Source organism: Herpailurus yagouaroundi, unplaced genomic scaffold (assembly GCF_014898765.1).
Source record: "Herpailurus yagouaroundi ecotype Mexico unplaced genomic scaffold, PumYag 29, whole genome shotgun sequence".
In the NCBI taxonomy this organism is placed as follows: Eukaryota; Metazoa; Chordata; class Mammalia; order Carnivora; family Felidae; genus Herpailurus; species Herpailurus yagouaroundi.
Window position 1 is genome coordinate 65,978,738 of NW_024412377.1, and position 12,475 is coordinate 65,991,212.

The window sequence follows — 12,475 nt, forward strand, 5'->3', positions numbered from 1 at the left end:
CCATGTGCCCACAGCATTCACACACCCACTCACACCCCACACACTCTGGGGCCAGCAGGGACCATGCATCCTTTCTCTCCTGGCATCTGCTTGGTGACCTGCAGGGAGGAAGGCACTGTCTTCACATCCAGGACCAGCAGGACAGGGTCTGGGTCTGGATCTCCCCCTAAGTCCACCAGCTTCCTGGAGCATGTGGTGCTTGAGGCCACTGCCTGGATCTGGGACATCGTGGACAAACTTGGCCCTCCTTCATGGCAGCAGGAAGGAGATGAGGGGGTGGCAGTGGCAGGACAGAGAGGGGAGGAGATGGGGAGAAAGAAATAGGAGTGCTTAAATTTAGTGCCGTTCTCCCCAGACTGAGTTTCCTGAGCTCCCACCACCACCGTGGGGGATGGAACAGTCCATCCATCCATAGACCTGTCCACTCAGGAAATGTACCCAGTTCAGAATGTTCTGGAAGTCTCTCACCATTAACCCCCGAAGCTTAGAGCAGGAGGGCCCTGTCTCCACCCCCAAGTGTATGCACAGCTCCTTCTCAGATGCCCCAAGACTCTAGTGTGCTTGACAGGTAGGTAGCTGGAGCCCAGGGTCCTTCTACTATACACACACCCTATGAAGGACCCCCAGTTCTCAGCCTCACCCTACCCCCAGAGAATGCACACATCCTTCGCCTTAGAGAGAAGGGGTGCCAGGCAGTGCCCAGAACAGAGGGAGCTCAGCCATGATGACCTTGGCCAGAGGTCTCCTGTGAGAACTTGCTAGGGGCAGGGGCAAGTGAGAAAAATCTGGGGGCCAGTGTGGGAGCTGGAGAGACTCATGAGGAGGGGTGTGGGCAGAGGTCAGAGAAAGACATGTTAGAGAAATTAAGGGGGAAAACAGCCTCCCGGCCTGTCTGCTCAGCTGGGCTGCTGCTCTCCCTGCAATGCAGCCCTAATTGAATTTCTCTGTTAACAATGGAAACACGTTGGTTGCCCGGCCTCTCTCCCTCTTTCTGATAAGCCAATGACCCGAGGGAAATTGGGGTCAGGAGGAGGAGAAATTGGAAACAGTCTTTTTTCACTCCTGGGGACACTGGTTTTGGCCAAGGGCCAGGAGCCCAAAGGACGGCAGGCATTCCATCCCTTCTGGGTCCTCAGAGGATCTGGGCCCCCCCCCCTGGGGCGCCCAGGTGTGGCAGAGGACAGGGGGGCTGAGTCTGTCTTTGAGAGGGGTCTCTTCAGCCCAGCCCAGTTGGGGCAGAGAGGGTCCCAGATACTCATCACTAGCCAGCTTCACCTTTGCAGACTGCCCCCTCACCCTCACCAGCGTTTCTTTCTTGAGATGGGCAAGTCACTGCCTCTCTAAGCCTCTGTTTCCTTATCCATGGAGTGGGAGCAATGCCGACCAAGGGAGTAGATTGAAGAAAATAAGCTAGCTTGTGGGAAACCCTGGCTAAGCCCCAGGGGTCTATTATCATTCTACATAATCGCTGTAATTATATTGTTAATAGCTGTTACTATATTATCACATGTCAGGATCTACCTGCTAACCCCAGGGAGGTGAACCAGATCCTTCTTCACCTTTTTTTTTTTTTTTTTTTTTTTTTTTTTAAATACACAAAAGCCCCAGGGCTCTCCTATCTACCTCACCCTTTCTGCCTTGGGTCCTTGAAGGCCAGCCCCTGTAGCCCAAAGCTCCTCTGTGCTGTTGTCTCTGAAACAACAGGAAGCCCATTTAGAGACATTTCTGTGACTCCAGGGAGACAGGCCTGGGGTAAAAAAGTATAATGAATGGAGGAGCTAAGGACTGGCTCCTGGCTTTCAGGAGGTATAAATAGAGTACCCCCTGGGGCTCCCCCAGAGTTCCCTCCAGGCTGCTTCTTCTGAGCAGAGTGGCCATGGTGGTGTAGGGACCCCACACATCTGGACAGCAAGAACCGTGTGAGGCTTGGCATGACTAGGACCCTGGCTACCCACCTCTCCTGCCCCCCAGGGCTGCCCGCCATGGAGGTCCGCATCAATGTCTCGAGGCAGCAGGTGGAAAAGGTGTTTGGGCTGGAGGAGTACTGGTGCCAGTGTGTGGCGTGGAGCTCCTCGGGCACCACCAAGAGTCAGAAGGCCTACATCCGCATTGCCTGTGAGTCCAGAGCCTAGCCCTTGGTCAGGGGTGGCCAGAGGGTATCACTAGGGGAAGAGTCTGGTCAGAAAAACCTCAGGGCCTGCCTTGATGGGTGGAGAAATTGCCTCTGCACACAGCCCAGCCACCCCCATGTTCCCCCTGGTCACTTGGCACTTTCTCCTGCCACATGCCACAGCCCCTGCGGGACCAGGGTACAGGGCCAGCCAGGTGAAGCTGTCATGAGGCACTCAGGCTGGAGGACACTCTTGTTCTTCTCCCAGATTTGCGCAAGAACTTCGAGCAGGAGCCGCTGGCCAAGGAGGTGTCCCTGGAGCAGGGCATCGTGCTACCCTGCCGCCCACCAGAGGGCATCCCCCCGGCTGAGGTGAGAGGGGCTCTGGTGCCCACTCCGCAGGTGGGTAGGGCTCCCAGGTCTCAGGTCCTGCCTGCCCTGACGCCCCCAGGGGTTGCTCTCGCTCCAGGTAGGGCCAGCATGGGCGGGCAGTGCAGTGGCGTGGCTCCCTCCCCCAGGTGGAGTGGCTCCGGAACGAGGACCTGGTGGACCCGTCCCTGGACCCCAATGTGTACATCACAAGGGAGCACAGCCTGGTGGTGCGACAGGCCCGCCTGGCCGACACGGCCAACTACACCTGCGTGGCCAAGAACATCGTAGCGCGTCGCCGCAGCGCCTCGGCTGCTGTCATCGTCTACGGTGGGCCCCAGCGCTGGTGGGGCAGAGGGGCTCCCGGGCATAGGGATATGGGGTGACGACATGTTGGTGGCTCCCCATGGAGCCAGGGACCAGTGGACCAGGCCATGGCCTCACTGGGAAGGACAGGGAGAGGGCTTGCTGTGGCTATCTGGGAGCCGAGGGGCATGCCTGGGCAGAGTTGTGGGACAGGTGGTAGTCCTCTGTGGCTGGACCATCCCTTGGCTTACCTGTGGGCCAGGGACATCGTGCAGATGGAGATGAGGGCACAGGATGGGAGTCTAGAAAAAGTGACAGACTACAGCCCATGCTCCTGTGTCCCAGGTATGGGAAGTACAATGTTCCAGGCACCCTAGGAGCAGGCAGAAGGGGCGGGTGCAGGAGTTGCCTGCATGAAAGACTGGGCCAGGGCTGGCTGCCCTGAGTGCTTGCAGAACCTGCTGGGAGAAGGGGCTGTGGAGAGGATACTGCCAGGCCCTGGGGGCCGGTGAGCACAAGCATGGGCTCCCCTCCAGGGCTTCTTCACCAGCACAGCCACAGTCCGCCCATTTCCAGCTCACAGCCCCTCTGCCCTCCTGCCCTGGCCCCTGGGCCAGCGTGTCTGAGGAAGCCCCCCCGCTCCCTGACCCCAGTCCTTCTCTGTCCGGCCAGTGAACGGTGGGTGGTCGACGTGGACCGAGTGGTCCGTCTGCAGCGCCAGCTGTGGGCGCGGCTGGCAGAAACGGAGCCGGAGCTGCACCAACCCGGCGCCTCTCAACGGGGGTGCCTTCTGTGAGGGGCAGAATGTCCAGAAAACAGCCTGCGCCACCCTGTGCCCAGGTACCAGCGGCCGCCACCTCCCGCATCGCTCCTCACCACGCCATCTCCGTGCCCTGGCTCCATTGTGCCCACCAGCCTGCCCCCCATGGCTCCATCCCACCCGCCCACACGCAAGGCCAGGCTCAGTCCAAGGCTTGGGATGGGGTTTAGTGTGATCGGAAGCAGGGCTTGGTCTGTGTCCAGGCTAGGCCTTGGCAGAGGGGCTGAGTCACAGAGGCTGAGGTACGATCAGGACAGGTACAGACAGTGTGGGGCAGGGGCAGGGCACCGCCTGAGGCTACAGAACCACCTATGCCTGGAATCAGAGGGTCATCATGGGACCAAGTACCCTTGCTGCCCCAGGGCCAGGATGGCCCCATAGTGTGGATAGAGCAAAGCAGGCCCGGCATCATCGTGCCTCCTGTCATTAGCATGCGTCATCCAGGCCAGCTGGACACCAGAGGGTGTGCTCCTTACCACAGCATCGCACCTAGGTCTGGATGCCCAGCAGGGCCGCACTGGCAAACTGCCCAGGCTGGCTGCCCAGGCTAACTGCACCATCTCCTCTGTGTTCGTGTCTGTCTCTCATCTAGTCGATGGCAGCTGGAGCCCGTGGAGCAAGTGGTCGGCCTGTGGGCTCGACTGCACCCACTGGCGGAGTCGTGAGTGTTCTGACCCAGCTCCCCACAATGGAGGTGAGGAGTGCCGGGGCGCTGACCTGGACACCCGAAATTGTACCAGCGACCTCTGCGTGCACAGTGAGTCCTCTCTGCCCCAGGAGTCCTCTTGAGTTTGCCAGGATTGGCCCTGATCAGCCCCCCTGCCACAGGCTGTATCCCCTTCTCCAAAGTTTAGGACCCTCAGGAACTCCCCATCCCTAACACACCCTAATACCTCTCTCACCTCTCATGAAACATGCATACGTGTGAACCTTTACCATGTACACCATGCCCCTGGATCCCCCTCCTCTCTTGCAGCTTCACCTCCACATGGTTCCCCAAGTGCACACAGAAGTCCTTTGGGGACACCAGGCTTGTGAGGCCTGTTAATTACAAGGCCATAAGTAACAATTAAAGATCTCTGTTGGATTTTTTTCTCTAGAACACACCCTCCCCCATTCTTTCAATTAAAAACCTAATTATCTGTGTCAATTCCTTTCTGATGGACATTTCTTCTATTATGCAAAGCCCTTCTAAAATCAATATAAGCTTCCTCCAGGCAGTCAATCACCCCCTCCCCAGCCCTGCCTCAGGCCTGGGGAGGCAGACAAGAAGAAGAGCCCCAGCACCACTGCTTCTGGCCCAGGGACATGGCTAGGTTGGCAGACCGCCCCCCCCCCCCCAAGAAGCAGATCCCCTACTTCGGGGATCCCAGGAGCTTCCGTTCAGCCCAGCAGCCCATTGGGGCTGTCCAGGGAAGTATCTTTTCCCCTCCTCCATCCTTCAGTAGCAGCAACCTCAGACCGAATGGAGCAGTGAGAGATGTGATTTGCCCAGAGTGACAGAGCATGGTGGTGGCAGGCAGATGCAGGACTGAGATGCACACATGCTGACTCCATGCTCCCTGCCACCCGTATCCCCAGCCCCGCTAGTGCTGATGCCAAAGGAGTGAGCGCCTCATCCTCCTGGGGTGTAGACCACTGACCTCTCCTTCCCGGCCTGCTGCACCCTGCCCCTCCCAAGGCCACGCTCTTTCCCGCAGCTGCTTCCGGGCCCGAGGACGTGGCCCTCTACGTGGGCCTAATTGCTGTGGCTGTGTGCCTCCTCCTGCTGCTGCTCGTCCTCATCCTTGTTTATTGCCGCAAGAAGGAAGGGCTAGACTCAGATGTGGCTGACTCGTCCATACTCACCTCAGGCTTCCAGCCTGTCAGCATCAAGCCCAGCAAAGCAGGTGGGGTGCCCCTCGCCCCTACTCCTGCCAGGCCCCCACACCAAGAACTGCCCAAGAGATCACCTCAGTGCCACTCACTGAGTCTGTCTTTACCCTTGCAGACAATCCCCACCTGCTCACCATCCAGCCAGACCTCAGCACCACCACCACCACCTGCCAGGGCAGTCTGTGTCCCCGGCAGGACGGGCCAAGCCCTAAGTTCCAGCTCGCCAATGGGCACCTGCTCAGCCCGCTGGGTGGTGGGCGCCACACGCTGCACCACAGCTCACCCACCTCTGAGGCCGAGGACTTCGTCTCCCGCCTCTCTACCCAGAACTACTTCCGCTCCCTGCCCCGCGGCACCAGCAACATGACCTACGGGACCTTCAACTTCCTCGGGGGACGGCTGATGATCCCTAATACAGGTGGGAAGGACCCCAGAGTGCCCCGGGGAACTCTAAAAGGCAAGACTAGCCTTTGTGTCTCTCCTGGAGGAGGATGGGACAGCTCTGATGTTCTTCCTGTGCTGCTCAGCCTCATCCCAAGTGCTGAGCCAGGCCAGCAAGGAAAGGGGATAGAGTTTTGGAGAGGATCCAGTCGCGGCTGGCAGTAGGGCCGACACTGAGGCCATGGCCTGAGTGTCTCCCTTCTGTTACCTAAGGGACAGGACTTCTGTCCATTCATTTCCACAGTCAGCCAGCCTGTGTGTGCTGGACTCTACGTTGGACCCTGGGCCCAGAGGTAGGACAGGTGCCAGCCCCAAGGAGCTGGCAAACTAGTGGAGAGATGGCAGACCACAAACACCTGAACATGGCATCCCCCACCCACCACCTCGCGGAAACCCCTCTTGAGAGAGAATCCACAGATCCCTTCCATAGTCATCCTTTTTTAAAGATTTTCAGTAATCTCTACTGAAGACCTTTTGAGGAAGCACAGCAGCCTCTGATGTTCCCACCTTGAAATTTTCTATCCCCTCAGCTGAGATGACCCCACATGCCCCTGATTTTCTTGCCCCTCTCCAGCTGCTCCTGGTGCCTGTTCCCTGAATGTAGGTGTTCCTGAGAGCTCCCTCCTGGCACCCTCTCGCCGAGCAGTTGCGCCTACTCCATGGCTTTAATCGCCATGTCTGTGCAGATCACTCCCACTCCTCCAGCCCCAGCCACATTTCTCCTGGGCGACAGAATCATACACCCAGCTGCCTCCTGGGCAGCTCCATCTGGATGTCTCACAGCACCTCAGATTCCTGATGCCTAAAACAGCACTGTCTCCCACCCTCCCCCAGAACTTCCTGCTTCCTGGCTTTCCCCACCTCAGGGACAGCAAAGTCAAGTGGCTCAAGCCAGAAACTGGAGGTCACCGTGACTTCCTGGTCTTTTTCACTTGTCCCCCCTCACCTCCACAACAGCTTTAGTCAGTCACACACCAATTCCATCATTCTTCCTCCTCAAATGTTTCTGCGTCCTCCTGGCTCTCCTCCCTACTGCCTTTTCGGGCTCAGGCCACCACACCTACCTCAAGCATTCACCCAATGACACCAGACTTAATCATGTCCCTCCCCTTCTCCAACTGCTTTGGGGGCTTCACAGTGCCCCCCACAAAGCCCACATGACACAGCCACAGTGTCCTGTCCCCTGCCAGCCAGCTACAGTGGCCCCTACCCTCCTATGCACTCTTTTCCTGCACGTGGCAGTCATGGTGGGCTCTCAGAACTCCAAGCACACCATGCTGCCCTTTGCACACACAGATCCCTCTGCCCCCATTCACTGACTCATCTGCTACTTCTCATTCAGGTCTTGGCCTGGCAGCTCTCCCTCTCTGTGCCTCATGTCCTCCTCACGGGGCTGCTAGGATGATGAGGTGAGATGGTCCATGTCAAGCTCTTAGGATAGGCACAGTGGGCACTCAGTGACCATCAGCCTCTCATTTCCCCTGGGGCAGGGGGGCTGCTGCTCCTCCCTGCTCTCCCCTAGCACCCTTAACCACCATCCACTTGTGTTTCTACCCACGGGGCTGACGCCTCATGAGAGCAGGGCCCATGGTTTTCCCTCACTGCCTCAAGTACTCAACATTAGCATTCATTGAATGAGTGTGCAAGTGTGTATACCTCTGCCACAGAGAGCATTCATATGTGGATCTCTGGAACTGCCACCAACACTGGCAGCCAGTAGCAGGAGGCAGCACAGAGCTGATGAAGGGAGCAGTAGCTGTAAATATGCCATCTCCTGGGCTTCAGTTTCTGGGAAGTAGTGATATTCCAAGTAGCCCATCTCAGAGTTACCCACTCGGAGCATAAATGTAAGCTTTTGGACTTGGTGGGATAAAGTCGTAGAATTCCTTCTCTTCCCTGGTCACTAGCCTCTGAAGCCCCTTCTGATGTAGGGACTCCCTGCCCTAAAAGAACAGGAAGGTGAAGTAGGACCACCCTTTGCCATCCCCCAGAGGAACTCTGCAGCTCCTGTCCCATTGTGCCTCCCCTGGAACCACTCCTCACTGAGCAGGCACTTTTGATGCTGCCCAGCAAGACCCTGCTATGGAAGTGAATCAGCCAGACAGAAGGATGTGTGTGCAAAGGCTCCCAAACCAGGGAAGGCTACCTAAGGACCCAAGTTGTTAAAGGCCCCAGCCCCATCTGTAGGGGCCACTGCCAAATGAGGAGCAAAGTCATGGTGGCCGAGAATGGCTATCCCCAAAGATGGCCAGGGCCGATGGAGAGGAGGAAAGCTTGAGCAGAGCAGGAGGGCAGGGCATCTAGGCAGAGGAGTGCTCAGGAAAGTGGCTCCAGAATGGCCAAGTATATGGCACAGGCTGTGCTGAAGAAGCTGCTGGAAAGGCAATTGGGGTCATAGGTGAAGGGTCTTAAATGCCAGGTCAGGGAGCTGGACCTTATACTGGAGGCAGGGAAGGTTTTAAGCAGGGAGTGCCCTGGTCCCACCCAGTGCCTTTTGGGTGATGGGTCAGGTAGGTATAGCATACCTGACACATTTTGTTCCAGAGCTTTCTGTGCCCAGGCTAACTAAGCATGCTTGTCCCACCTGAGTTCTCTCAGCCTCTCTTGGGGCCACTAGGACTCATGGACAGCCTGGCAGTGCCTGTGGCACCTCTGTCCCCTAGGCCAGGCTGACACCGGCCAGTTCTCAAAGGGAGGCTCTGATAGAGGCTGGCAGAGGGGGGTGTTTGGTGTCTTTGCAGCCCTGGTAAACCCCAGCCCTCCTCCCACTTTGTCACAGGGATCAGCCTCCTCATCCCCCCAGATGCCATACCCCGAGGAAAGATCTACGAGATCTACCTCACGCTGCACAAGCCGGAGGACGTGAGGTGTGGGCGCGGGCCCTGCTGCTGGGGCTGGGCGGGTTCTGCCCTCTGCCTTCAGTTACCATGACGCCCCTTGCCCACCCACTGTCAGACTTGGTCTGGCATAGCCATAGGGAGGGCAAGGAAGAACTGCCCATATAAGCTCCACCCAGCTCTGGGGCCACCAACCTGGGGTGCCGCTACCCTGCCCCAGCCAACACCCAAGACAGCCCACTGATGCTTTTCCCTCCGCACCCATATTTCCCCACTTGAGGTTGCCCCTAGCTGGCTGCCAGACCCTGCTGAGTCCCATCGTTAGCTGCGGGCCCCCTGGAGTCCTGCTCACCCGGCCTGTCATCCTCGCCATGGACCACTGTGGGGAGCCCTGCCCGGAGAGCTGGAGCCTGCGCCTCAAAAAGCAGTCCTGTGAGGGCAGCTGGGAGGTGAGCAGGAACGGCCCTGAGCCCACCCACCTGAGCACGGGGCTCAGTGTGGAGCCTGGGCTTCCTATCTGGCCCTCGAGCCACCCTCTCCCCAGTCTGGCTGCTCCTCAGAGTTGTAGTTGGCCATGAGCTGACCCATCGGGCCCTGCCTGCAGGATGTGCTGCACCTGGGTGAGGAGGCACCCTCCCACCTCTACTACTGCCAGCTGGAGGCCGGCGCCTGCTATGTCTTCACCGAGCAGCTGGGCCGCTTTGCCCTGGTGGGAGAGGCCCTCAGCGTGGCCGCGACCAAGCGCCTCAAGCTGCTCCTGTTTGCCCCCGTGGCCTGCACCTCCCTTGAATACAACATCCGAGTCTACTGCCTACATGATACCCACGACGCACTCAAGGTACCGCGTGCCCCCACCCTGCCACGGGGAGGTCCTCTGGGAGGGGTGGCAGTGGGGAGGGTGCTCCAGGCCCCAGGCTCAGCTGACAACCTGGGGCGCGCCGCAGGAGGTGGTACAGCTGGAGAAGCAGCTGGGAGGACAGCTGATCCAGGAACCTCGAGTCCTTCACTTCAAGGACAGTTACCACAACCTACGCTTGTCCATCCACGATGTGCCCAGCTCCCTGTGGAAGAGCAAGCTCCTCGTCAGCTACCAGGTGAGGGCGCTCAGGGTGCCTGGAGTGGGCACACCCGATGCCGGGCACGCCTGACGCAGCCTGTCTCCTCAGGAGATCCCCTTCTATCACATCTGGAATGGCACGCAGCAGTACCTGCACTGCACCTTCACCTTGGAGCGCGTCAGCCCCAGCACCAGTGATCTGGCCTGCAAGGTGTGGGTGTGGCAGGTGGAAGGCGATGGGCAGAGCTTCAATATCAACTTCAACATCACCAAGGTGGGCAGAAGGGGGCGTCAGCACTGCTGAAATGTGCCCGCACCCCCACCCCCCTTCTCACTGGGCCTACCCTACCACCAAGCCCACCTCCTCCTAGAAACTGCTTAGCAGCTTCCTCCAAGTCTCCAGGGAGAGAGGTGCAGATGCAGACGGACAGATGCAGACAGATGCAATCACAATCTGACATGGGGTAGAGATGGAAGAAGATGTGGGAGCAGCAGGAGGGATAGACAGAGCCACCTGGGGGCCCTGGGGCTTCCAGGAGGAGGAACTTTGTACAGTGCCTTGAAGGATGAGTAAGAGACAGGCAGCAATGAGTGAAAAGGGGCAGTGGGAACTGAGTGTGGAGGACAAAGGCAGTGAGAAGAGTTCAGTGAGTTCTGAGTGGTCAGTAGAGGTGACCTGGGGAAGAGTGATGGGGAGAGAGGAGGAGAATGAGGCTAGACAGCTCTCCTGCTTACTGGCTGTGTGACTTTGGATAGGTCACCATACCTCTGAGGCTTGGGACCCTCTAAACTCTGGTGTGAGCAGGGCCCTGGCACACCAGGGGTGCCCAGGAAATTGCCCATGCTGCCCCTATGCTCTGAGGTGGTCTGGATACTCCCCCAGCTGGAGGTGGCAGTGGGACTGGGCCATGAAAGTTCTAAGAGGCACCTCCACCCCTCCTTCCCCTAGGACACGAGATTTGCTGAGCTGCTGGCTCTGGAGAGTGAAGGGGGGGTCCCAGCCCTAGTGGGCCCCAGTGCCTTCAAGATCCCCTTCCTCATTCGGCAGAAGATCATTACCAGCCTTGACCCACCCTGTAGCCGTGGTGCCGACTGGCGGACTCTGGCGCAGAAACTCCACCTGGACAGGTGAGTGGGAGATGGGCAAGGAGGGGCTACAAAGGCCACCTGCAGTCCATCCTGGTGGGATAGGATGGGTGGGGTGGACAGGAAGCTCTGTGGGCCTTGCACCCCATCCACCAGCACCCAGGGTGGTCGGTGCACTTGGTCGAGGGGAGGTCCTGCCCTTGGGTGGGCTGAGGGACAGGAGGGTACAGCCTGGGGTAAGGCAGGGCGCTGACTGGCTCCTGTCCCCCCTCCCCACCCCCTCCACAGCCATCTCAGCTTCTTTGCCTCCAAGCCCAGCCCCACAGCCATGATCCTCAACCTGTGGGAGGCGCGGCACTTCCCCAACGGCAACCTCAGCCAGCTGGCTGCAGCAGTAGCCGGACTGGGCCAGCCAGACGCTGGCCTCTTCACGGTGTCAGAGGCGGAGTGCTGAGGCCAGCCAGGCCTACAACGCCTACACTCTCACCAGCTTTGGCACCCACCAGGGACGGACAGATGCCAGACGGGGCCCTTCCCCCATGCTCAGGGGGAGCTGTGTGGACAGGCCCCCTCCTGGCAGACACTGTCCCTTAACACTGGCCCTTCAGACCCTGCCTACACTTCTGCCCCTCCAAGGCCTGCCTGGCCAGGCTGGCACTGCCACCTGCTCTGACCATGCCCTGGCCTCTGGGGCCCACCCAGGGTGGACAGTGCCTAGAGCCCAAGCCAGGCCCAGCCCATCTGTGTGTGTGTATGTGCGTGTGATGCTACCTCTCCTCCTGCCCCTGGCCAGGAGGCCGCATACACACGGGCATGCGCGCACACGCTGGGCTCGGGACATGGCCCCCAGAGCTCCTGCCTGAGCTGGACCTTATGCAAACATTTCTGTGCCTGCCAGGTAGGGGCACATCTGAGGGGCCTGGCTTCAAGCCTGTTAGATTGAGGGCCACAGCTGGACAAGGGGCGGCCCCTGGGTTCAGGCACACAACCACCGCACGGGCATGTGCCCATGCATGTCTCGTGTTCTCATCTCACATACTCCCCTTCTCACACACACACACACACACACACGCTCATCTCATGCTGTACACCTGGAGGCCACTCACGTCTCTCACACCCAGTATCAGTCCACATCTGCCTCTCACATGCTGCCCTTCTCCCACCCACCCAGGGACACCCAATGGCTCCTCCCTGATCCTCCCCCTACCCCCAGCCTGGAGGAGCCCTGCCCAACAGGGCATGTGAATATGCAATGGGAGTCCCGGGCTGGACAATGGCAAGTGTGCGTGCCGTGGCGTGCCCGCTCCTGGGGCTGGCCGGTTCCCCCATGCGGGGTCTGTTGTGTGAAGCTCGTGCCCTGACTCTGTCTTAAGTGCATTCGTGCACTTACACTTGGCCTTATGTACACAGCCTTGCCCGGCCGCCGGGGTGCGTAGGGATTTTAGCGGACGTGAATGTAAATAAATTATATATATATATTGCTAACCCAAGTGCTACTTCTCTCTGAGAAAGCCAGAGATCAAGGCTAGTGGCCACAAAATGGCCACATTTGGGCTATTCTGGGAGTCCTGGGT

General features: G+C 58.9%; 1 protein-coding gene across 2 annotated transcripts in view; it reads left to right on the forward strand.

Moving 5' to 3' along the window:
- Window positions 1-12,386, forward strand: part of UNC5A (unc-5 netrin receptor A) — a 61,735-nt gene extending 49,349 nt beyond the window's left edge. The window contains exons 3-16 of one of the 2 annotated variants that reach the window (XM_040446012.1): window positions 1,972-2,115; window positions 2,379-2,482; window positions 2,629-2,809; window positions 3,458-3,625; window positions 4,198-4,362; window positions 5,306-5,494; window positions 5,596-5,898; window positions 8,701-8,788; window positions 9,039-9,207; window positions 9,363-9,596; window positions 9,703-9,852; window positions 9,925-10,089; window positions 10,765-10,943; window positions 11,190-12,386. In XM_040446012.1, the coding sequence (XP_040301946.1) occupies window positions 1,972-2,115; window positions 2,379-2,482; window positions 2,629-2,809; window positions 3,458-3,625; window positions 4,198-4,362; window positions 5,306-5,494; window positions 5,596-5,898; window positions 8,701-8,788; window positions 9,039-9,207; window positions 9,363-9,596; window positions 9,703-9,852; window positions 9,925-10,089; window positions 10,765-10,943; window positions 11,190-11,355 (2,405 nt within the window). In that variant the 3' untranslated portion in view covers window positions 11,356-12,386. The remainder of the gene's footprint in view (window positions 1-1,971; window positions 2,116-2,378; window positions 2,483-2,628; window positions 2,810-3,457; window positions 3,626-4,197; window positions 4,363-5,305; window positions 5,495-5,595; window positions 5,899-8,700; window positions 8,789-9,038; window positions 9,208-9,362; window positions 9,597-9,702; window positions 9,853-9,924; window positions 10,090-10,764; window positions 10,944-11,189) is intronic. The other variant, XM_040446021.1, reaches the window with a different exon arrangement.
- The last annotated feature ends 89 nt before the right edge of the window (window positions 12,387-12,475 follow it).